This window comes from Aedes albopictus, chromosome 1, assembly GCF_035046485.1.
Source record: "Aedes albopictus strain Foshan chromosome 1, AalbF5, whole genome shotgun sequence".
Taxonomy (NCBI): Eukaryota; Metazoa; Arthropoda; class Insecta; order Diptera; family Culicidae; genus Aedes; species Aedes albopictus.
In genome coordinates this window covers 205,477,221-205,504,055 of record NC_085136.1, presented here as the reverse complement: position 1 = coordinate 205,504,055, position 26,835 = coordinate 205,477,221, and the positions used below count along the sequence as shown (strand labels likewise).

Below are 26,835 nucleotides of genomic sequence, written 5' to 3'. Positions count from 1 at the left end.
AAAACAAAGTATGCAAAGTTGTTTCAAAATTTAAAGTCTTTATAGCCACAAAGTTCTACAACACATAAATTTTATTAGCATTTCAAAGACCCACATGGCTAACATCGTAAATAACTTGCTTTTGAACACTGAAGCAGTTTTCTAAACAATTCAAAAAAGTTCATCACTTACATTTATTCCATGAGCGAATAGAACTGGCAGCGCCGTCGTGATGATAAGTACCCACAGGATGGTGATGGCCCACAGTGTGTTCTTCTCCGTTCTTATCACCATGCTAGCTATCGGGTGCACCACCGCCAAAAATCGATCCAGAGACATCAACACTAAAGTGTAGATACTGGCATGTGCCGTTACCACTATCAAATACTGAACACTTTTGCACCAGAGGTCTCCGAATGGCCACGATGAAACTACATAGTCAGTCGCCGTGAATGGTATGCAGAAGATTACAAACAACAGGTCCGCTACGGCCAAATTGATGATTAGTAGATTTGTCGTTGATCTCATCAAAGGATTTGAAAGTACAACTAGCACCACCAAGGCATTACCCAGCAAACCAGTAATTCCGATCAGTCCGAAAAAGATAGCCACGATACGGGAAACCATCTCCTCAAATTCACCATCATCTTCCGGAGGATACCCGGACGGCATCATGGTAGTGGTCGACATGACGGTGGTATTGAAATGACCGTCGGAAGCAGCGGATGCTGCCACCATCAGTGAACTGTAACTATCATTCACCATCTTCGTCATTTTATTCGTTTACACTGACATAAATCACCTAATCCTACAGTTACGCTTTGGTTTTTTTTTGCGCTTCTCGCTTCTGCACAGCTTACAATAACGTGAACACGAAAACACCATAAAACATAAAAGAACACTTCAACCCGCTATAAATCACATGTTTCCGCCAATGTTCCATACATTACGCCTCCTCCTCTATTTATTCGCCGAACCAGAAGTGTACACCACACTCATCGCAAGGATTCTTTGAAAACACTTTGATTCACGTATTTTCTTCACATTCGCACTTGACATATTCATCCATATGCAACAGGTAAAACACACCCTCCATACAAGGTAAGCCTCACAAATCGACCACAAATAAACGGGTTCCCCCTGGGCACAACGTGTATAATCAAGTGAACTGTTTCACACAAGCTGCCATGCCACCTTCCCCCAAACACATTATTCCAGGTACCACATCGTACTTCACCATTGGCGGTACCACTTCTTCGACCAACACCTTTTACAAAATCCACATCCTTATGGCTTAACTCCCGAACAACAAGGATCTCAACTTCACACTCCTCGGTGTTGGCGACCAATAACACCGGCTCCGTCGAATCCGATGTTCTCCCAAACGCTGCACGAATGCTACTGAACCGTCTGCCAGCCGTCGTTCAACTGTATATCCAACGCAGTCCGTCAATGCCGCGCAGTCGGCGAAAGCTCTTCCGTATCCTTATTCATCTGACAAAAATTCTATCACGAATCAGCGACGATAGGAACTCATCCGTTCAAGCTCGCCGCCCAACACCTACTGAACAGTCTGGAGGCATCGCGTTCACACCCACCTGGCGGGAAAACTTTGTTTGGAAAAAAATGCTCTCTTGCTCTCCCGACATGCAGCCGGTCGGTCTGGACTGGAATGTTAGAGTTGTACGCCAATTGGCGGTTTTTCAGGACCGTCTGGGCATGTGGAAATCAAATTCGGGCTCAGCGGGTTGGTTAAAATATCTGCGCTCATGAAGGTCCTTGACAAAATAATATTTTGTGTCAATATGTTTTGAACGCTTACCGCTGTGGTTTGACTGGGCAACTTAATGCCAGAGCTGCACAATATCAATCATGTCAGTTGACTACTGATGACAGGCAACGACAGGATATTGACCCGCACTCCAGATCACTATCATTGCAACTGAACTGATATTTTGGCAATTCTAGCCAAATCTCAAAACTTTTAATTATAGTCATGACTAACATGTAGTACTTGTTATTTTATGCCACATATGTATTAAAATATCATCAATGTAGATGTTTATTTCGATTTTCGAACGGATTTTAAAGATGGCCTATCAATAATATCTACACTCCATCACAGTCAGTTCAGTTGTGATGGAGGAAGCAAAGTAACAGTGACTCAACAGAGTACACTTCTAGCCAAATCTCAAAACTTTTAATTATAGTCATGACTAACATGTAGTACTTGTTATTTTATGCCACATATGTATTAAAATATCATCAATGTAGATGTTTATTTCGATTTTCGAACGGATTTTAAAGATGGCCTATCAATAATATCTACACTCCATCACAGTCAGTTCAGTTGTGATGGAGGAAGCAAAGTAACAGTGACTCAACAGAGTACACGCTGACTTGGATCGCAGTTAGCCTATCAATATCGGCGATTTGCCTACCTTTGATAGTGACAGAAAACAACAGTTACTCTGCTTAATGCAACTCTGATTATAATTATCCTCAGAGATGCATACGGACTACATCACTGGTTCGCTGAAATCTCGCATCAGTTTTTTCTACCACTTTTTCGGACGTGCTAGTCACGGTGATGTCTGTCTTCGGTATCACTACCAATACTGATCACTTATTCACCGTTCCAACTCCAGCACATTCTACATCGCAATTCCGGAAACACTTCACTACCTACGACTCCTCCTCAACCGTAGCTGGATCCTCCGCTCACTAACACCTTGCGTCATAGAATACATCATTGTCGTCATTGGGATCACTCACCACTACGGTGTGATCCGGTTTCACAGTCACAGGCGATTCTTTCCGTGGTACAGCCGTCTCCTCCTGGTGACTAGCTTCTTCACAGGTTTCACGCTCTACAATCGAGGCTCGATGCTCAAATTTGCGGCGTCGCCGACGTCTCCCGTAGCTACTTCCAACTGCATGCTCGACCGTCCTCAGTTTGTACAAACCAGAGATCTCCCTTCACAATCCCCTTATCGGCTGCATTCACGATCTCGCAATAATTCCTCCTGAAGTTCATCACGAATACCTTCGACGTCAGCACTTTCACGGAAATCAGCCCACTCTTCAGCGACGGGGCATACAGCACGTTCTGCAAAGCCACATAAACCGCTCCTCCACATTCGTTCACGTTAGTCAGGTTTACGATTCCGTATCCAGCTGCTCAGAATCACTTCACCAATATCTTTGTCATCAATAATTTCAAAGCATCGCTTGTCGTTACACATGGATATTTGTTTTATTATCGTACAAATTGGTACCAGGGCTGCAAACGATAAGGAGAGCGTCCAACATAGCTCTGCTCCTCACAAGTTCCTACCTCATGCTTCCACGGGTCAAGCGATGACAAAGCCCGCCAGCTAAGAGTTGTGTGCTAAGCTGGTAGTGCAGCCTGGGCACTGTTGTCCTTCAGTTAGATTGAGGAGGTACGACCCGAGCGTCTGTTTACCAAGGAGGTGCGGCTCAAACAGCCTCTGTTCTGGCATCCAGCGGCTGAGTAAGAAACGCTGCACCACACCCAGCTAGATCCAAGGTGGTAGCCCCATCAGCGTGGTCGTCCCAGTGTTGGTTGGGACGTTAAACAGAACTGGCACGATGGCCCTCCGGCGAGACAGGAGTGTTGGCGTAGGCCCAATAAACCACCCGTAAAGCAGTTCTGCCGCAGCGGTCGTCGAGTATAGACGGATGCTTGTGTGCTCTTTGCTACTCGGTTTTGCTTTGTCCTCCGCTGTTGTTTCAGCAGTGTTATCAAGCGCGCTTTGTTCCCGTTTATTCGCTTTGGCTTCGAAAAGTTTGTGCTTTTTGTGTCGTTGAAGCTAGCACCGCATAATTGAAATGAGTGACATTGTAAACACGGCACAATTTCGGTTCCCTCCCGGCAGCCACCGACCGTCGTGGGAAGAAATTGCTCAATTCATTAAGCAGTTGGATGCAGATACAATGCTACCAGCCCTGTGCATAAGTGATTGTTGTTTTTATCGCTCTTAACTTCGTTCGTTTTTGTACCGGTTTTGCATCGACTTTAAAATATACGTTTGTGTTGAAATACATTATTTAAGTGTTGTACCGTGTTATCAGCATAAATACTCGACAGTAAAGCTAGTGTTCATCGAGAAACCCGTTCATTTCGTGTCTACAACTGCACGGTGATAAAGATCAGATCGATCACCATCTTTCATCTGCTATACTGTGTTCATCGTGCATTGCATCCGTGCTATACTGCGTTTCATTGCGATTCCCATTACTGTTATACTGCGTTTCACTGTGAATTGCATCTTGCGATATTAGAGTATCTCCACCGGTGTTCTATTTTAATACCAAGCCTGGTGGGAGTGTGAAACCATGGAAAAACCACAATGTGGCGAATGCGAACTGGAGATTAACGATCTTGAGCCTATTCGTTGTGGTTTCTGTGAGGCTTCGTTCCACTTCAACCAACAGTGCAGTGGATTAAACGCGCGCACCATGAAAGACGCGTTTCAATCAGGGAAGGCAATGTTTTTTTGTCCTCCTTGTAGAAATGAACTAAACGGTCGTTCGATTCAAGCCTATCTTGCTGACAACCACAACCGTCAACCTGACGCAATGCCACCACTTTCCGATGTACCAAAACAAGTGCAAGAGTTGTTCACAGTAGTCGAAAAACTCAGCCAGAAAATCGATAATTTTACCGGTCAGTCAACTCTGCCGTCCCAATCACTTGTTGTTTCCTCACCGTCAGCATGGCCAAGACTGGGTGTTAAACGACGTCGAGAAGATCGTAGACCGGATGTACCTGTGCCCGCTGTAAATGGTACGAAGACGATCGATCTCAGCGAGATCCAACTCTCTGTGCCATCCATCACGCAAGCCACGGTTCCTAACAAGTTTTGGTTGTACATGACGGGTTTGAATCCATTAATAACAGATAGCGATGTGCAGAAAATAGTTTCGCGTTGCCTGAATATGTCTGATGGTGCCGAGGTTACACGCCTTGTTCCGAAAGGAAAAGACGTGACCACTTTGACATTTGTGTCCTACAAAATCGGATTAGATCCGGATCTCAAGGAATTAGCTCTGGAGCCATCATCCTGGCCTGTTGGCATTCGTTTAAGGGAGTTCGTAGACTTCTCAAAAAACTAAACCGGACATCAACCACCACACGACGATCCGTTTATGTATCACCTAGACCACTGGAACACACTCCATCGACTTCAGCTTGTGACTCACCAGGACGCACGCACCATGGCATTATGGAAGCCCCCGACCCGTCCAACTCAGTCGAGCCTTGCCGCCAGCGTCAACACAGCCGTCCTGGTCCTGTAGTTGAGACTGTGGAACGGGGCTTCCACCGTGCCTCGCTAGGCAAGTACCCTTGTGTTAGTATCGCTTCGCGCAGTGACCTGTCTTCCACTCCTAGCACCGAACCCTTGCCACCAATGCTCTCCATGACACGACCACCGGAACACACTCCATCGACTTCAGCTTGTGACTCACCAGGACGCACGCACCATGGCATTATGGAAGCCCCCGACCCGTCCAACTCAGTCGAGCCTTGCCGCCAGCGTCAACACAGCCGTCCTGGTCCTGTAGTTGAGACTGTGGAACGGGGCTTCCACCGTGCCTCGCTAGGCAAGTACCCTTATGTTAGTATCGCTTCGCACAGTGATTCGTCTTCCACTCCTAGCACCGAGCTTTTGCCACCTTCACCGGAATTAGTTTTCGGCAATATCACCGTTGTACCAATGCTATCCATGACACGACCACTGGAACACACTCCATCGACTTCAGCATGTGACTCACCAGGACGCACGCACCATGGCATTATGGAAGCCCCCGACCCGTCCAACTCAGTCGAGCCTTGCCGCCAGCGTCAACACAGCCGTTCTGGTCCTGTAGTTGAGACTGTGGAACGGGGCTTCCAACGTGCCTCGCTAGGCAAGTACCCTTGTGTTAGTATCGCTTCGCGCAGTGACCTGTCTTCCGCTCCTAGCACCGAACCCCCGCCACCAGGACGTACGCTCCATGACATTATGGAATCCTCCCATCCGTCCAACTCAGTCGAGCCCTGCCGCCAGCGTCAACACAGTCGCCCTGGCCATGTAGTTGAGACTGAGGAACCGGGCTTCCACCGCTCAGGCAATCTGCGCATCTACTACCAAAACGTTCGAGGACTGCGCACGAAAATCGAAGACTTCTTCTTGGCCGTCAGTGAGCTGGATTACGACGTGATTGTGCTAACCGAGACCTGGCTAGATGATCGTGTTTTTTCTTCACAACTATTCGGGGCTGATTACTCTGTATTCAGAACAGACCGTAGCGCACATAATAGCAACAAGTCAAGGGGTGGAGGAGTTTTGATAGCTGTTTCTTCACATTTAAATTGCTCGTTGGACCCGGCGCCCGTTAGTGACCGATTGGAACAAGTCTGGGTAAAGGTCATACTGCCTGCTAACAACGTAAGCATCGGTGTGTTTTACCTCCCACCAGATCGAAAAAACGACCTTGATGTCATTCATCGTCACATCGACTCTATAGCTGCTGTCCACAACAACCTGTCGGATAATGACCTGGTGCTCCAGTTCGGCGATTACAATCTGTCGCATGTCCACTGGTCCGCGGATATAGACAATCAGCTTTCGGTAGATCTGCATCGTTCCCGGCTGTGTCCTTCGAGTTCGGCACTGTTGGACGGATTCTGTTTCCATGGGCTTTTCCAGGTTAATACAGTAGTGAACAGTAGCAACTCGACACTCGATCTCGTTCTCGTTAATGACGCAGTTTTGCAGAATATTTCGCTTTCCGAAGCCGGTGTAGCGTTGACAGCGCTTGACAATCATCATCCAGCGATTGAGGTCCAAGTCTCCTGTCCTGTACCGATTACACGTGATACGTTACTCGACTATACTGGGTACAACTTTCGAAAAGCTGATTTCGAGTCTTTGAATGCAGAACTGATGCAAGTCAACTGGAGTCAGCTCGAGTTAATGGGAGATATTGACGAGGCTGTTGGATTCTTCACTAACTCCGTGCTGCAAGCAGTTACGACACACGTCCCGCCGCGACGACCGCCCAGCAAACCGCCTTGGTCTAATGGTCGACTTTGTCTGCTGAAACGCCGCCGATCTTCTGCTTTGCGTTACTATTGTAATCATCGATCACAACAAGCTAAACTCAATTTGAACAGGACAACTCGAGAATACAGGAGCTACAATGCGTTTTTGTATTCTCGCTATAAGTTTCGAACAGAGCAGAGCCTCCGAACCAATCCGAAACGTTTTTGGTCATTCGTGAACTCCAAAAGAAATGAAGACGGCCTACCAACATCGATGTACCTTGATGAGGTAACAGCCAACTGTGCCGCCGATAAATGTGAACTTTTTGCTGCACAGTTCAAACGCGCCTTCAACGATTTTGTAGCTGGGCCTGCGCAGGTTGAGCTTGCCTTACAAGATACTCCACGTGACGCCTTCAGCTACGACATGTTTGTGGTTTCAGAGCAGGATGTAGCAGGAGCAGTATCAAAGCTGAAGTCTTCATACAGCCCAGGACCAGATGGAATCCCTGCAGCCCTTTTGAAGAAATGTTCAGCTTTGCAAATACCGCTGACAATTCTTTTCAATCGCTCTCTAAGGCAGTGTGTATTCCCGAGCAGTTGGAAAAGATCTTATCTTTTTCCAATTTTCAAAAAAGGTGATAAGCGTGGCGTGAGTAATTATCGTGGCATTACTTCACTATGCGTGTGCTCGAAGGCTTTTGAAATTATCATCAACGACTCCCTGCTCAATAGCTGCAAACATTACATCTCTACAGATCAGCACGGATTCTTCCCTAAAAGACCCGTCGTCACCAACCTTGTCGATTTTTCAACCGAATGCATACGTGCCATGGATGCTGGTAAGCAGGTGGATGCGGTTTATCTGGATTTGAAAGCAGCATTTGACCGCGTAGATCATCGAATCCTTCTCCGTAAACTTGCGAAATGTGGTGTAACAGCTGGCTTTATTGATTGGTTCGAATCATACCTTACCAGACGATCGCTGTGTGTGAAGATCGGCACGTACGAATCGAGTCCGTTCACAAATCTATCCGGAGTGCCACAAGGGAGCAACCTTGGACCACTACTGTTTTCGCTTTTCGTCAACGATGCATCTCTCATTCTTCCTCCAGGGACCAGACTATTTTATGCCGATGACGCCAAAGTATACATCGTTGTTAGTGGATTGGACGATTGTCATTGCCTGCAGGTGTTACTAAATACCTTCGAATCGTGGTGCTCAAGAAACTGTTTGACGTTGAGTGTCGAGAAGTGCCATGTTATATCGTTCAGTAGGAAGCGACATCCAATTCGTTTCCCATATACACTGTGCGGAGCCACACTAGAACGAATGCAATGTGTCCGTGATCTCGGTGTTCTGCTAGACGAAGAGCTGACATTCAACGTGCATTATAACGACATCGTCTCGAGAGCAAACAAGCAACTTGGTTTTGTTCTTAAGATGAGCCAAGGATTCAGAGACCCACTGTGCTTGAAGTCACTGTACTGTGCTCTGGTACGTTCCATTCTGGAATTTGCTGCTGTGGTATGGTGTCCATTTCACATAAGCTGGATAACTCGAATTGAATCCGTGCAGAAAAAAATCGTGCGATATGCTCTGAGGAATCTACCCTGGCGTGATCCGGAAAACCTGCCTCCATATGCGGAACGCTGTCGTTTATTGGGGATCGATACTCTGGAGGACCGGCGTTATGCGTCGCAAGCCACTTTTGTGGCAAAATTGCTCAAAGGTGAAATCGATTCGCATAACATATTGGCAAACATCGATATCTACGCCCCTGAGCGGCCCCTGCGTAACAGGAGTTTCGTTAGTCTCGGTAGCTCAAATACTTTATACGGGCAACATGATCCGACTAGACACATGACAATGAAATTCAGCCAAGTTTTTCCTATCTTCGACTTCAATATACAAACTACGACGCTGCGTAACCGTTTTGTAGAATATTTTAGACGTAATTAACTTTGTGCTGTTTATGTTTTAAGTATGTTTTTAAGTTTATATTCATTAAGACAATTTTTATGTCAGATGGATCAAATCAAATATAAATAAATAAATAAATAAATGCTTATGGAGACGGCATACAAAACAGCAAACGACCGGTCACTATTTGTCAAGTTTGTTAACCTGGAAGCAATGATGGATGCGTTAAAAAGGAACTCGGAGCCGCGAAAATTCACCTACAAAAATGGTGAATCTATCGTGGTACGTACAGTGTATCGAATAATTGTCCGTACAGCAAATTTTATGTCAAAATAATTTTTCATTCAAATGTTAATAACTTTTTTATGCGTTAACCAAAAACGCTGAAATTTTTACCAATCATGAATCATATATTAAAGCTCCATTGGTAAAATTTTGAGCGAGATCGAATAAGTTTTCTGAAAGTTATGGAACTTTTAGTAAAACTTATAAGATTTTTGAACACATTTTTTAAACATTATATCTCAATATGTACTCGATGAATTTTTTTCAATTTTTTTTGTGTTACATCTTATACCAAAGGCTTTCATATGCAGCCATGTTTGGGGTTTTATATTCACTACAAAAAATATTGAAAATTTGCTTATGTAGTTGACGATGTGTAAAAGTTACCATATTTTGCACATATAATCTGCCAAACGTTCTCCACCAGTAAAAGTACATAAACGTAGCGAAAAATCCATAGGACCTACCCTTCATATGTAGTGTCGTAGTTCCTGTATAAAAATATTACATTAAGAGACTTTAAAAAAGTTGAAAACATTTGGCACTTTTATTGATCAAAATATGATAAATTTCCATATGACACTCTGAACATATACAGATTTTTCATATTTTTTGTAATGAATATTAAACCTTAAACGAAGCTGCATATGAAAGCCTTAGGTATAAGCTGTAACACAAAAAAAAAATTGAAAAAGTTTCATCAAGTACATAATAAGATATAATGTTTTAAAAATGTGTTCAAAAATCTTATAAGATTTACTAAAAGTTCTATAACTTTCAGAAAATTTATTCGATCTCGCTCAAAATTTGATCAATAGAGCTTTAATATATGGGTTATGATTGGTCAAAATTTCAGCGTTTTTGATTGACGTAGAAAAAAGTTATAAACATTTAAATGAAAAATAATTTTGACCAAAAAATTGCTGTACGGACAATTGTTTGATACACTGTATGTGTATCGCTGGTACCAACATGCAATACGTTCGCGTGTTTGATCTGCCGCCGGAGTTGAGCGACAATAATCTAGCACTGGTGCTAGGATCGTACGGACATGTGGATCGTGTGATACGTGAAAAATTCCCCGCGGACTTGGGACTGGACCATATGTTCACCGGTGTTCGCGGTGTGTACATCGACGTGAAGCAGGAGATACCGCCGTCGGTCGAAGTACTCAATCGGAAGGGTAGGATTTTCTATAGTGGACTCAAGGACACTTGTTTTTCGTGTCAACAAACGGGGCACCGACGGGACTCTTGCCCGCAGCGTGTAACTCGGAACAAGCGACTACAGGAACCATCAAGTTCACACTCATACGCCGCCGTAGTATCAGGGAAAGTAACTGAGGAATTGTCTTCGGTAACAGTAGCGGAAAGTGAAATTATTGAGATTCTGGAAGAAGAAATTACGGAGCAGCCTACGGATCTGGTGGAAGAGCAGCAATGAGAAACAATCGTTTGTGAAACCGCAGCTGATGCAGACTAGGAGATACGCCGGAAAGAAGGTATAAAGGCATTGGAAGAAGTAGCAAAGGCTATCACGGAAGCGATGGCGAATCCACAGGCCGCTCAGTGTCGTGCCCAGTTCGCTACTAGGTCGGATTCTAGTTCCGGATCTACACCGAGGAAGAAATGCGCTCGCAAGACCCATTATTAGTGTTTTTTTTTACATGAATTGTATTTTAGAATAACAAATTATTCTTTGCTACTCTCGGCTCAGTAGAGTTTTCAATTAAACAAGCGAGTCATTAATAAATAAATTGGATAAAAAAAAACCACCCGTAAAAATCCCCATTGCGAATGACATAGGAGAAAATACGAATCGATACAATCGGCAAAGACCCACGCGACGAAATAAGGACTATGATTGGAAACTTGGAACATGGAATCGCAAGTCACTTGGTTTCGCAGGATGTGACAGGATAATCTACGACGAACTATATCCCCGACCCCGCAGCTTCGACATCATGGCGTTGCAGGAACTTTGTTGGACTGGACAGAAAGTGTGGAAAAGCGGGCATCGAGCGGCTACCTTCTACCAAAGCTGTGGCACCACCAATGAACTGGGACCAGGATTTATAGTGTTGTGCAAGATGCGACAACGTGTGATCGGGTGGCAGCCGATCAAAACAAGGATATGCATTAGTATGGGACATGGTTGTATGGAAAAAATAAATCCTCGCTCCAGTCGACTTTTTAGATCCCATTTAGGTCCCATATGAACTGTACAAAATTTCAGCGCAATCGGTGAAACTATAATTTAGCGCAAGTGGTTCAAAGTTTTCATAGGATTTACTATGGGAAAAGTTACACTTTCAAACAAAAAATCCCAGAGGTCGCCCTTTGTCTTCTTAATTCAAATCGATCAACGCTTCTTGTAGAAAAATCATTTATGAAACTTTACTTCGAAGACCGCAAAACAATTGGATGCTTGTGGAAAAAGTTATCGATTTATTACCGATTAGTGATCCAATGAACGGCTTTTTGTTTTGTTTTATCAGCAGCACTGCTGCTGCCGGTGTTGCATGGGGTGGCGGGAGGCATCACCACCCCCAGAAACAGCAGCAGCCAAGGCAGCAGCTACAGTGCTGCTAATAAAACAAAACAAAAAGCCGTTTGTTGGATCACTAATCGGTAATAAATCAATAACTTTTCCCACAAGCATCCAATTGTTTTGCGGTCTTCGAAGTAAAGTTTCATAAATGATTTTTCTACAAGAAGCGTTGATCGATTTGAATTAAAAACGATCAAAAACGATCAAAAACGATCAATTCTGACTATACACGTCAATGGTTGCTCCTCCGTGATTGATCTGAACTGGTACCAGTTGCACTGTGATCCAACTGAATAAGGGGCTGGGACATTCCACTTATTCTCAAAGTGCAATTTTAGCAGCTCATGCATATTTGATCAATAACGGTGCCGGCCAAGTCCTTATAGTCAGCTGGGAAGGGAAAGGAATGTTAGAGTGTACTGGTTGTTGCTACTAGAGACCGAGAGCACTCTGCGTCCCACAACCCGCACGGACTGGGGGGTATTTGTTAGACGGAAAGGATGGGAGATCTGGGAGTCACCGTTGGGTCGGTGATGCGATCCATGGATAGGGTTATTTATAGTGTTCGTGATAGATTGTGTGGTGAATAAGGTGAATAAGGTCAAGCGGCACAGCACGCTTTTGGTTGCATAACTTATAGGTGTTATATATACACTGTGCTGTGAGTGGAAGTTGGAAGGGAGGGAAACGACTTTTTTCAATTCGTTTCTGGTTCTAGCGATGGCTATGAACATATGAATATACATGAGTTGTATATGTAGAGAAGAGAGAGTGAGAGAAAGTGGATAGAAAGATACAAAGTAGGATGAAAAGGACGGGCCAGGGATTGAACCCGTGACCTTCTGCATACGAATCAGAAGCGGTAGCCACTAGACCACCAAGCCCGTCATGAAGCGTTGATCGATTTGAATTAAGAAGACAAAGGGCGGCCTCTGGGATTTTTTGTTTGAAAGTGTAACTTTTCCCATAGTAAATCCTATGAAAACTTTGAACCGCTTGCGCTAAATTATAGTTTCACCGATTGCGCTGAAATTTTGCACAGTTCATATGGGACCTAAATGGAATCAAAAAAGTCGACTGGAGCGAGAATTTGATATTTGTCCCACACTAATATGCATGTTGAGAGTTAAGGGCCGTTTCTTCAACTACAGCATCATCACACGAAGGGAGACCCGATGACGAGAAAGAAGCGTTCTACGCGCAGTTAGAGCAAACATACGATGGTTGCTCGCCACGTGACGTGAAAATCGTTGTCGGCGACATGAACGCGCAGGTAGGAAGGGAGGAAATGTACAGACCGGTAATCGGGCGAAACAGCCTGCACGCCGTATCGAATGATAACGGCCAGCGATGCATAAACTTTGCAGCCTCCCGTGGTATGGTAGTCCGAAGCACCTTCTTCCCCCGCAAAGATATCCACAAAGCCACCTGGAGATCACCCGACCATCAAACAGAAAACCAAATCAACCACGTTCTAATCGACAGTAAATTCTTTTCGGATATAGGGTATCGCGCCACTTGGGCGGTGGCTTCTATATTCGTCTGTTTGCCACTATAACTCAGTCAATTTTGAACCAATTGACTTGAAATGTTGTACACGGGTAGATACTATACCTACCTCACCACATTCCAAAAGTTGTATCAATTGGTTAAAATTTGACTGAGTTATAGTGGAAAACAGACGAATATAGAAGCCACCGCCCAAGTGGCGCGATTCCCTAACCAATGCCCGCACATACCGCAGTGCGAATATAGATTCGGATCACTACTTAGTCGCTGGCTCAACATCGAGCAGCTGCGTAACGTAGAAGTGGCTCAAGACTACGCGCAGCAGTTAGCAGTGGCCCTACCAACGGAAGAGCAGCTTGGCGCAGCTACACTTGAAGATGGCTGGAGGGACATCCGATCCGCCATAGGTAGTACCTCGACTACGGCACTAGGCTTCGTGATTCCGAATCACAGAAACAACTGGTACTACGGCGAATGTGAACAGTTGAAAACGAGAAGAATGCAGCATGGGCGAGAATGCTGCAACACCGTAAGAGAGCGAATGACGCACGTTACAGACAGGCGCGGAACAGGCAGAATTCAGTCTTCCGGATGAAGAAGCGCCAGCAGGAAGAACGAGATCGCGAAGCGATGGAAGAGCTGTACCGCGCTAAGGACACACGAAAGTTCTACGAGAAGGTGAACCGCTCGCGCAGAGGCTTTGTGCCACAAGCCGACATGTGCCGAGATAAGCACGGGAATATTCTCACGAGCGAGCGTGAGGTGGTCGAAAGGCGACGGCAGCATTACGATGAGCACCTTAATAGCGACGTTGCAAGTACCGAAGAGGGCGTGGTAACAGATCTAGGAGTATGTGCACAGGACGGAAGACTTCCGGCCCCTGACCACCAAGAGATTGAAGAGGAGGTTAGCCGGTTGAAAAACAACAAAGCCGCTGGAGCAGATCAACTACCAAGCAATTTACTAAAACACGCTGAAGAAGCACTGGTGAGAGCACTACACTGTGTCATTATCAAGATTTGGGAGGAGGAAGTATTACCGGGGGAATGGATGGAAGGTATCGTGTGTCCTATCTACAAAAAGGACGATTAGTTGGATTGCGGGAAGTACCACGTGATCACACTACTGAGCGCTGCCTACAAGATACTCTCTCAAATTTTATGCCGCCGTCTATCACCGATTGCAAGATAATTCTTGGGGCAATATTAGGATGGATTTATGGCTGAACGCGCTACAACGGACCAGATGTTAGCCATCCGCCAGGTGTTGCAGAAATGCCGCAAATACAACGTGCCCACACATCACTTGTTCATCGATTTTAAATCGGCGTATGATACAATCGATCGATAACAGCTATGGCAGATTATGCACGAATACGGATTCCCGGATAAACTGATACGATTGTGCGTAGTTCGAATACCAAGGGCACTCTCGAGTCCCTTCGAATCTCGCAGAGGGTTACGACAAGGTGATGGTCTTTCGTGCTTGCTGTTCAGCATTGCGTTAGAATAAGGTTAGTAATAAGGAGAACGGGGATAAACACGAGTGGGACGATTTTCACGAAGTCCGTTCAGTTGCTTGGCTTCGCTGATGATATTGATATTATAGCTCGTAAATTTGAGACGATGGAGGAATCGTACATCCAACTAAAGAGTGAAGCCAGGCAAATCGGATTAGGCATTAATGTGTCGAAGACAAAGTACATGATGGCAAGGGGCTCCAGGGAGGAATCACCGCGCCCGCCACCCCGAATTTATATCGACGGTGATGAAATCGAGGTGGTTGAAGAATTCGTGTAGTTGGGCTCACTGGTGACCGCCGACAACGACACCAGCAGAGAAATTCAGAGACGCATTGTGGCAGGAAATTGTACATGCTTTGGACTCCGCAGAACTCTATGATCGAATAAAGTTCGCCGTAACACGAGGTTAACCATCTACAAAACGCTGATTAGACCGGTCGTCCTCTATGGGCACGAAACATGGACCCTACGTGCAGAGGACCAACGCGCCCTTTGAGTTTTCGAACGGAAGGTGTTGCGTACCATCTACGGCGGAGTGCAGATGGAAGACGGGACTTGGAGAAGGCGAATGAACCATGAGCTGCATCAGCTGCTAAGAGAACCAACCATCGTCCATACCGCGAAAATCGGGAGGCTACGGTGGACGGGTCACATCATCAGGTTGTCGGATAGCAACCCGACTTAAATGGTTCTCGAGAGTCATCCGACCGGTTCAAGAAGACGTGGTGCGCAGCGACCTAGGTGGATCGACCAAGTGGAGGACGATCTGCGGACCCTACGCAGAGTGCGAAACTGGAGACAAACAGCCATGGACCGAGTGGAATGGAGGCAGCTACTATGTACAGCAGAGGCCACCCGGCCTTAGCCTGATCGGTAAGGTAAGTAACAAATTGGTACCAAGGTTCTCAGAATTCAATGAAACTTTTTTCACTGGTAGGGTTCATATATATGAACAAAACAAAATTGAAAAAAATCAGAGTTGCCTAATTTTCCGGAAAACTCCAGTGGAAAACCAACATTTTCAACAGATACCATCTACTTTGAAAAACCATAACTCAAGAACGAAGAATCGTATACACAATGTTTTTTTGTGAAATCATAAGCAAATTTTCGCAGTGATTGAAAAAAAATAAAAATTGTTTTCCACTAAATTTTCCACTGTTCAGGAAAATTGGTTGGAAAAGTTGGAAAAACTATTTTCGCACTCCGGGAATATTCTAAAAAAATAAATTTTGGAAGGAAATTACATACGCTATATTCTGTGAAATTTTCAGGATGTGGCTTTTCTCCGTTCCTGAGTTATGACCAATTTTGTGTAAATTTTCCAGATGTGCTATATGAGCCGTTTTTTTTTTAATCATAACTTGTTACAGTTAAGGGCCTTCATTCTATGAGAGAGGCTCTAGCTGATAGAGAAAGTAAGCGCGCCATCTCAATACAGTGACACGACAAAATCCAACATACTGCTGTTCATTATAAACAGACAGACAGTCATGAGCAATAGGTCCAATAAGATTTTTTTTGAGGCTTTAAAATCCAATAAGAATATATCCTGTTGTTATTAGCATTGTTGAAACTATGTTTTCCTAGATTATTTATTTATTTATTTGTCTTTATTCAAGAGGCTTCCAACCAAATGGTTGGTTCACCTCCGCGTTTTCCTAGATTCATTCATAAAAATGTGTTTCAAGGGCAGTTATAAGGATTCCATTGGAACGTTAAAGGATAAAGACCTTTGAATGAATTAATATTCCAGATCATGAAAAGGTCAAATGCAATAAAATGAACTGTACATTAGAGTGGGTCATCATGGAAAAATGAAAAATTCAATAGTATCCCATCAGATCAAAGCTCTTTTGATCCCATTTTAGGGCCCAAATAAGTGTGCAAAATTTGGGCACGATCGGGTATGTCTACGTTTTGCGCATCGTGTTTGAAGTTTGTATGGGGTTCTATCACGCCGAGGACCTGGGATCGAATCCCACTCCCGACAAATTCGCAAAATGTGAGTTCTTCCTTCGGAAGGGAAGTAAAGCGTGGGTCCCGACATAAACTAGCCTTGGGCTAAAAATCTCGTTAATACAGATAAAAAAAAATGTATGGGGTTTTACATGGGAAAACACACTTTTTTGCATTTTTCTCATAACAAGCTCGAATTTTTCTAAAACCGTGTAACCGATAAAGTGAAAACATAGCCTAGGGTATCATGAAAAACTTTGTCCAAGACCACGAAGTGATCTGATGCTTATGAAAAAAGTTATAGCGTTGGCATTGCTTGGCGAAACAGCATGATTTTGTTGCTATTGTTATTCCTTTACATGTTAAAGCATGAACACATGCATGTGGTTCGTTAGTTATAACTATTTTCACAAGCATCTGATCGCGTTGTGGTCTTCAACAAAGTTCTTCAGAACATCCTAGGCTAGAATTTAACAGTATCGGTTAAAAAATTTCAGACAAACTTTTTCAACTTATGGCTAAAATGCAAAAAAAAAGTATGTTTTCCCATACAAAATCCCATAAAAATTTCAATTGCAATGCGCAAAATGTAGACGCAACCGATCGTGCTCAAATTTTGCACAGATACTCAGGACCCGAAACGGAACCAAAAAAGCTTTGATCTGAGAAAACGGTTCCGATGACCCACTCTACTGTACACCCACTTCACATACAATTCATCTACACTGAACACACATTCTGGATCGGGTAAAAAAAGGAAAATGGGATATTCTGGAATAAAAAGGGGAAAGAAAAAGATGCTTGGGTAAGAATGGGAAGAGATGGGGTTTGCTACCGGGCCGAGGCCAACAGAGCCTCTGGATACCCTTAAAGAACCGAATTTGCCAATTCAGTAACAAATTTTGAAAACGACGTAAAATCAATGGTGTAGCATTGATTATACGTCGTTTTCAAAATTTGTTACTGAATTGATCAGCACACTGTGTCTTTTGATTATTTTTTTTAGAGTTATAATTTCATACGAAAATTGTATCAGACGTGAAGCGGCGTAAGCACCACTAAAATAATCAATGACGGCTCTCAGGTCTGTTCTGGAATCAAGGAGAGAGCGCTTTTTTCCATTTCTTTCTCTCGCGGAAAATTCAAAACGCAACTGGTTGCTTTCCATTCCGGAAGAAAGAGAAAACCCCGATTTATGAATGAAAAATCCAACAACTTTCGGAGCCGTGTGTGCAGTGTGTGTATGTATGTTGGTTGCTTCGCATGCTCCTCACGTTATTTCCATCCGCCAGCTGCCCAGTTAGGCAGGCGGGAGAAGATGATTCCAAGAAAAAGCGAAACATGAGCTTTGAGCGATGCTGTTCGAGTGCATAAACATCAGTTGTTGCCCACACGCTCTGTTGTGTGACGGTGTCCTTGTATCTTTCTTAGGATGGGATCGGTGACAGGGTTTTCAAGAAGGAGGTACCTTGTCAACAACATTTTTTTTGTGATAGGTACCTACATCACTTTGGTGGAGGTCTTCCATTGTTACAGTTGTGACCAATTGGGGACTACGGAGCAAGTTACCAAAGTTGATATTGTGCGTGAAGAGCTGCATTTGTATTCAAATTTTACGATGCAAAAGTAGATACAATGTTTTTTTTTGTGAAATCGTAAGCAAATTTTTTCAGCAATCCAAAAAAAATACTAGATGAAAATTATTTTCTGGGTAATTCTCGCTGAGATCGGCCCACTATTTACACCTTGTCTTCAAAAATGTTCAAGGTGGCGATTTTTCTGAAAGTCCTCGCTAAAAAAGTAAAGAAAATGTATTTGATTATTCACATTGATGAACCCCCCGTTAGTTAGAGCCACAACAATTTTTGCAGACCCTTCGATTTTGGTCAAATGGTGGCCCTTTTAAACCATTATAACTCGAAAGTTTCTCCAAAAACCACCTCAAAACGAATTGTTGTTGAAAAAAGAAAAGATAGAGCTACTATTTAAAATTATAAAAAGTTGGGCTCGCCATATTGATTTTGGCCGCCATCTTGGAATTTTATACCAAAACATTTTTTCCACCATGATGACAACCACCGATTTTCAAAATTGTTGCATCATTTGAAAGCTGAGACATTTATACATAACATATCAAAAAATTATAGATGTCTTTTTCATCTTTAAAAAGATATCTTCCGTTTTGTAAACCATGCCACTTTTGCGCACTGGGCTCGGTGCCGGCCGTTTAGGGGAAGGTGGGGTAATATGCACACCCTAAGCAAACGTGGCGCTATAGCTAAGATTAAGATGATTTTATGGGTGTCTTGTGTTTTGAAAGTTAGTTTACCTATTTGACTAAGAGACGCCAACTTTTGGTCCGCGTGATATCAATTTTACCGAATCAAATTACCAATTTAAAAAAGTGTTACGTTTTGGGTGCTGAAAAACTGTTGGAGGCAAAACGCACCTTGAGGTGGGGCAATACGACCTCTAGCATTTTCCGCTTTGAATTCTGATGAAATACCGGGCGGCTCCATCTTACTGTTTACGGCAGCAAATGGAAGAAGTAGGAGGCGGATGGTAGTTAATAGGTTGATTCCATATAATCAGCGCGCAATTGCTTAAATTGTGTGTGCTTCAAATTAGACAATCTTTCCAAATGTGGAAAATCATCGTTTTCCACGCTTTTCATTCGAATATTCATTGCATTCTTGGGCTCAGTTTTACATCTAGTTTGCTTGTATCACTGTAACTTCTCATATATAATTAAGACGTTATTACCCCAGGTTATCCTACATAAATGCAGCGTTATTTCGCAGTGTTTACGAACACGAATTTGAAATCTGAACCCACTGATGGAAAGCTGAAGGTTTAAGCTTTTCAAAACACTAAAAAAGTTATAAAAGCAATGCCCGCATCATTGAGAAACAGTCAAACCGGTAACGAACCTCCAATTTACCCAAATTGTGCGGCAGGTGCCTTTATGTATACATGCAGGTGCAGGCGTAAACTCGGATGCTGTTGCATGTCGTTGCCGGTGCGCATTGAAATGTATGGAGAAAACGTGGCTTAATTTACAAACTGCAAATTTTTGATCGAAAAAAAATACATCTCCAATTTTTTGATATGTTATGTTTCATCACAGAGAAACAGACGCAACAATAAGAACAAATTTCAATAAAAAATATCGTCACGAAACGTAATCGCCCAATACTAAACGTACTGTGTTTGGCCGGGCCGCCACTAGATGGCGGTAGTGAGCAAACGTCAAACAGGAGCAAAAGCGATACCAGCGCCGCGAGTGGTCGATCGACCTAGTACTGAATATTTGAATCAACCGTTAAAAAGGTGATCGATGGGAAGCAACGAGAGTGTGACGTCTGTTTCTCTGTGGTTTCATGGTCAAAAAATGTTTTGGTATAAAAATCCAAGATGGCGCCCAAAATCAAAATGGCCGACCCAACTTTTTTATAATTGCAAATAGTAGCTCTATCTTTCCTCTTTTCAACAATCGTTTTGAGGTGGTTTTTGGAGCAACTTTCGAGTTATAATGGTTTAAAAGGGCCACCATTTGACCAATATCTAAGGGTCTGTAAAAATTGTTGTGGCTCTAACTAACGGGGGGTTCATCAATTTGAATAACCAAATGCATTTTCTTTACTTTTTTAGCGAAGACTTTCAGAAAATCGCCACCTTAAACAATTTCGAAGACAAGGTGTAAATAGTGGGCCGGTCTTAGCGAGAGTAACCCTTCTACGAAATTTTCCACTCTTAATTGCAATACTAAATCGATTCTGATGAAATTTTGATGGCATCATCTATACATAATAAACCGGTGCTGGCTGAAAAATCAGCCATTTTGATGCATGCCATCAAAAGTTAAACACTATTTTCCGTTATGCAATTTGAGTCGGTACACCCTTCAATCAGTTTTGTACCTTTTAATTCCGCCCTAAGTGCTTATTATTCTGCTTAGAGGGTTCGAAAAGTCGGTACAAGATCGTTTCAAGATGAGTTTTCATGTTCCTGAGTAATGATCATTTTTGTGCAAAAGACGGTTGAAAATCAACCAACACCTGGACAATCTCCACAAAATTGGTCATACTCAGGAACGAAAAAAAAACACATCTTAAAAATTTCACAGAATATAGCTTATGTAATTTCCTTCCAAAATATTTTTTGAGATTTTATCTGGACTTTCTACATAGTTTTCCCGAATTTTCCAATCTATTTTCCTCAACAGTGGAAAATTTTGTGGAAAACAATTTTCAATTTTTTTTTTGATTTCTGAGAAATCTGGACAATTGGTCATAAAGAACAGTGAAAAATCACATTTCGAAAATTTCACAGAATACAGCTCATGTAGTTCCCTTCCAATTTTTTTTTGAGAATTTTTCTTAATTAGTTTTTCTAATTAGTTTTTCCGACTTTTCTAACCGATTTTCCTCATCAGTGGAAATTTTTGTGATTTTTTTTAATTGCTGAGAAAATTTCTTATGGTTTCACAAAAAAATGTGTCTGCGATGCTTCGTTCTTGAGTTACGATTTTTCAAAGTAGTTAGCGTCTGTTGAAAATTTTTGTTTTACGCTGATGTTTTCCGGAAAATTAGACGACCCTGATTTTTTTTTCAATTTAGTTTTTGTCCATATATATATGAACCCTACCTAAATAAATTATCTTATTCTGACCCGTTGGTGTGTGTAGATCGGTGAATGGGGTGGTCAAATTCGTATGTTCGTGTTGAAAAATCGGTTCTTAAGGAAATTGGATGGTGGTGACAATCAGTCGCTAGTTCGTTTCCATTTTGCTCTCTAGCACGAAAAAAGTGTTTTTGAAGTGTTTGAGACGCCACTAGCAACTAGCAATGGATGAATAGACATTGAGATTGGTGAGTTCGTTTCATGCTATTATTCTATTGTGAAAGCTTAGAAATGATAAATGTTCTTTTGATGCGGATAAATGTTCTTGGTGCTTAAAACGTTTTCGTACGCTGATTTTTTTAACTTCCTCTTTTATCTTTGATGCCATATCTTTTAATTGTTCTTCCATCATATTTGTACAGTTTGTCACCGTGAGTATCGACCTGAAGCATAATTTGAAAACCCTTATTAGCATTTTAACATCATCTTTGAAGCTTCAGACTATCCGCAGTAATATCTTGTTTCATTTTGAGCATAGGCTTATGATAACAAAAAATGTACATATGTCAAATTGTAATATTTTTATCAGTTCCGTCAATAAATTTTTTTTAATGTTTTTTTATAAGTGTTGAAATGGCAACATATTTCTTTCCGTGTAGTCAAAAACCACTACAACTATAACTCATCGCAAATTTTATATCTATGATATGTATGCGACCATCTGATTGTCTGTGTTGAAATATTTCGGCATGTTATATTGAGTTAAAGCTCAATTAAGGATACATATTGCCTAAGCAAAGGCGCATCTTCCAATTTGAGCTAATTGCGTCGTAGTAAATTTCCACTGGCCTTTTACCATCTACAAAGTTAGATAGCCATACTATCGGGAAATGGAAAATAACCAGTAAAAATTCTCGCTCTCCAGATCTGACCAATGGGAAAAGAGGATTTAATCCCACTGCAGACCATTGGGTAGTAATTGCGTCTTAATTTTTAAGTTCGTACCACTTCGAATCGCGATCGCTCGTTCATATTGGTGGAGTACGTGATAGTGATTACACCTGAATTTTCGAGGTGAATTTTTCATAAAGGAAAGTGAAGTAAAGTTTGCAAAATCAGTTTAGCTTAAAGTTTTTGGAGCATTGGCCAACTAAATTCGAAGTAAGTGTCGCGAGTGTTATTTAATGTAATTTACTGTCTAATTTGAATGTTTTATGTTAACAGCAGAATTTAAAAAGTTCGTTAGGATTTTGAAATATTTAGAAAAAAAAACTGAACGGAACTCAACAGGAAGTAATAGTCAGGTAAGCTTTAGTGCATTTATCGGTGGAATAAAGTGCAATAAGTTGTTTTACTGCGTTGTTTAGGCGTGGTAGGCCCAACAACGTGGGCGGCAAGTCTAGGCTACACGAGGCTTAACTGAGCTTAGGCCCCCACTCCGACAAATCTGGGTGGTAGTTTTCCCACTCTGTGCCTACACTGACGGAAGCTTTGAGTGCCAACACGGTCCAATTGGAATTCTACGCGGATGAATCAAACCGTATTCGTGTGGTTGCTGTCGGGACTAACCACGTGACAACTCGTTCAGCCAAGTTGTGAAGCAGAGAGCGACGTCCAGTAAAGCTCTTACTCCACCGAAGCCCGGGGACGCATATACCCCGAAGATCAAGCTCACACACGAGTTGGTGAATTTGAATTCCGACCGTCTCAAACGCCTGAAGCCGACGCCGACGCTGTCAAGACGACGTCGACCATCCGCCGTTGGAGCATCGCCTAGGACAAACAAGGTTAGATGTATCGTTAGGGCGTGCGAATAAATTGTAGGTTATCTAAATCAATTGCGCTATGAGTAGACGTGACGTCACGAAGCAGTTAGGGTTTGCCTGACCAATAAATTGGAATTGAATCCGAATAAATTTTTGAATTGAGGCCCTTGTGCAACTTTTTAAATTCTATTTTTCATTGTTTTTTTCTTTAACTCGAATATATTTATTGAATTGAAAGTTAATTACTTCGAGTTTAGCGACGACTTCACCAGCCTCGGTCGTCTATTGCTGAAGATTGTCGGAGTTGTTGAACTTTCTATTGAGAATTCTTTTACTACCATTTAGTTTTGGATAGCGTTTTAGTGTATTTAGATCATTGTTTCTTTCCATAGTTCGGTAAGTTGGCAATTCGGTTGGGTCAAAGTGGAAATTCGGTTCTGTATTAAAACTGTTGGCCTGCCCTGAAGAGGCGGTCTCATGCCGGGATATTTTACAGAGTGGACGGTCCTTTATTGAAAGGTGGCGCTTAAGCCGTCGGCTTAATTGAACGGAACGGAACGTTACAAAATGACATATTGCAAGCGAAACATAATCGGGCTCTGCATTGTGCTAGTTGCTGTAATCGCCAGATTCAACCTAGGTTCAGGAAGTTATAGATTTTAGTAAATCATGACATGAATTTCTGAACTTTTCATTTCATGTTGCTGTGATAGGCTAACATATTTGTACTAATTTACTATTTTGGTTGTGCTTATTATGGGATTATTGTTCTATATATTTGGGAATGGGACCATTATTCTTTCTTTTCGTTTCAGAGAGCGAGTAATGGCGCTTAAGCCTAGGCTTTAAAGCCAGGACACATGGACAAATGCCTGTGCCCCATCCCAGGAGAAGAGACCCCAACTATAACGGAGTGTGCAATAACCTTCTTAGCTGCACCACTCCCAACGATGGACGAAGATAATCTTTGTCCATGGAAGTTAAGGAAATTTGCATTACGAAAAGTCCCTGTAGTGACCAGGAATCGAACCCGGCACCCTCAGCATAGTCATGCTCAATATTAACTATAGTTACATAAACAAAATTGGGGGCCCATATAGCCGAGGCGGTAAACGCACGGGTATTCAGCATGACCATGCTGAGGGTGACGGGTTCGATTCCCGGTCGGTCCAGGATCTTTTCGTTAAGGAAATTTCCTTGACTTCCTTGGGCATAGAGTATCTTCGTGCCTGCCACACGATATACACATACAAAATGGTCATTGGCAGAGGAAGCTCTCAGTTAATAACTGTGGAAGTGCTCATAGAACACTAGCTGAGAAGCAGGCTTTGTCCCAGTGAGGACGTTACGCCAAGAAGAGGAGGAGGACATAAACAAATCCAAAAGTAAAATAATAAAGTTGAAGTTTCCATAATTTAGGGATTTTTGGGCATTATGATTTTGAAAACACAATAACAAATCAACAATTGCAATAAAAAAGTTTGAATTTCCATTAAATAAATCCGATATTACCATAATGAATTTGGAAACTCACATTAAGAAATATCTAAATGGGTTAATTAATGATTGATAGAAGAAAATTCCTGTTTGATTAAGATGAATGAATAATGATTAAACAAGAATTTTTCGTGATTATGAGCATTGCAAAATCATAACTAAAATCATTAAAACATTAATGTGTAGAGCATAATTTTAGTTCAGCTATTATTACCATTATCGAGTAATAATTCAGCAAGCTTGCATGTTTGCAATCGTTAGTTGGGAGTAATCCTTAGTAATAAAAGTAATCACACATTATCATGGTAATCAAAAGTAATCCGAGGTAATCAATATTAATCAAATGTAATCAACTAGATAATCGACGGTATAATCAAAGAAAGTACATGAGTAATTAGCTGTAATCATTCGATAATCATAGGTAACCTGAGTTATCAGTAATAATCTGGAGTAATCAATAATAATCAATAAGTAATCATAGTTACCAGTAAGAAATCAGAGTATTTTTTTTTCGGTGTTTAGAGGTAATCAATTTAGTTGGAAACCCCTTGCGTTGATATGGACATTATCATGATGTGAATGAATGTGGGAAACCGAATTGAATGCATGATGTTTGCAGTCACTGTATGAATGTTGCATGCAAGTTTCAGATGCGAGACGTAAGCTGAGTCAAACTTAAAAAGCTCTCCTTGGCACTTCTGGTACTACTTGGAAGACTGAACTAGTACTACACTGTGACAAACGCTGTGCTTTCTGCGATTATAAAAAAATATTTAGATTGTTTGAACACGGAGATGGAAACGATTCAAAATTGTAATTGCTTTCCATAAACATGCAAAATTGCCTTCTAAGAATATGATTGCCTTCAGTAGGAATATAACGCAACATATTCAAGTTCCATAAATAAATCAAGAAGGCGCGATTCAAGTATGACGTCCATCATTTTGCGAGAATTTTAGATCTCTATAATATAGTATTACTAATAATTACTTACTCTGATATGACCATACAAAAATTTACACAAGGCAGAAAGCAAAGATAGACGTCTGTTCTCTGTGATAGAACTATCACTGCTCCAACAACTACTGTTCTTATGCAATTCCATTTGACAGAAAAAAAGTATTGCAACAAGATTTTTCAGGACAAGTCAAACAAGACATGACAAAGTGCATGTCAAGGTCAAGTGGATAGCGAGGAAAATTATAACAATTGTTAAGCATGCATTGTAGTTGATTTTGCAACAACGATATATTAAAATTTCCACCTCAAATTGGAAATGAATAAACTTTAAACACGAGAACAATATTGAAGTCATGGGGGATTGATCGTGTTAACCTTTTTCAAACAGCGTCACGACGGCGTGCTTGACAATTCGCCGAGGGTCTTGACGGCATGAAAATATGTATTTTAAGTTGACAGGTCCGTATAAGCCACTGTTTACAACTGCCGAACAAAGGTACAAAAGCTGAGGTGTCATTTTCATAGGAAATGCTCATCATATAAGTCAAAACGCTCAAAATTTCATTGTATTTGATTCATTTAATCCGGAGAACTGTTGAACTGTTATTCAAAGTTAGCTATCGAATAATTTTGACTTTTTCTAGAATCTTTATAGCTTTGTACAAAATAACCCGATCTTTTCCAAAATTGGATCATCGATACACAACTAATTGATCAACTTACAGTAAAAAATTTAAATTTTTCGATGCACTTTTCAAAAAGTTACAGCTATTTGAACATTTTTTGAAAAGTGAAAATTTTGCCTGTCCCGATCATTTTGTCTATCCCCTGTATATGCTAAGCAAGGATGAAGACTCCAATAAAATATTAATAATTGCCTAAAATTCTAAATCTTGTTTCCTTGCGAACACATAAACTTAATGTGTCATAATAGTCGAACTAATCTGTGCACCTACCCCAACCTTCATAAATATTGAACGTAATACGCAGTCAGCGTCAAGCATTATACTCAATTAGTCATTTATTAATAGACTTAATCTGCCGGCAAATAGCATAGCTGCCAAATTCCATCCCCACGCAAAGCCTATCCAGACTCCGTATGACCGTATGATCCCTCTAAGCACGCGCTCACCTAGATTAATTCATTTCCTTTTTGTCACACGTCGGATTCAAAGTGTAATAACTATTCTTTCATTGCGCCTTTTTTCCC

The 26,835-nt window shown here is 41.9% G+C and overlaps 1 protein-coding gene and 1 long non-coding RNA gene across 2 annotated transcripts in view; one reads left to right on the top strand and one right to left on the bottom strand.

The window, feature by feature from the left end:
- LOC115257242 (allatostatin-A receptor-like) overlaps nt 1-1,891 on the bottom strand; it is a 346,314-nt gene extending 344,423 nt beyond the window's left edge. The window contains exon 1 of the mRNA XM_062846156.1: nt 172-1,891. Within this exon, the coding sequence (XP_062702140.1) occupies nt 172-753 (582 nt within the window). The 5' untranslated portion in view covers nt 754-1,891. The remainder of the gene's footprint in view (nt 1-171) is intronic.
- A 20,087-nt stretch (nt 1,892-21,978) lies between these two features.
- Nucleotides 21,979-23,724, top strand: LOC134286448 (uncharacterized). Its single transcript, XR_009996896.1, has 3 exons — nt 21,979-22,563; nt 22,630-22,706; nt 22,770-23,724. It is a non-coding gene; the product is annotated as an uncharacterized LOC134286448 (long non-coding RNA).
- The last annotated feature ends 3,111 nt before the right edge of the window (nt 23,725-26,835 follow it).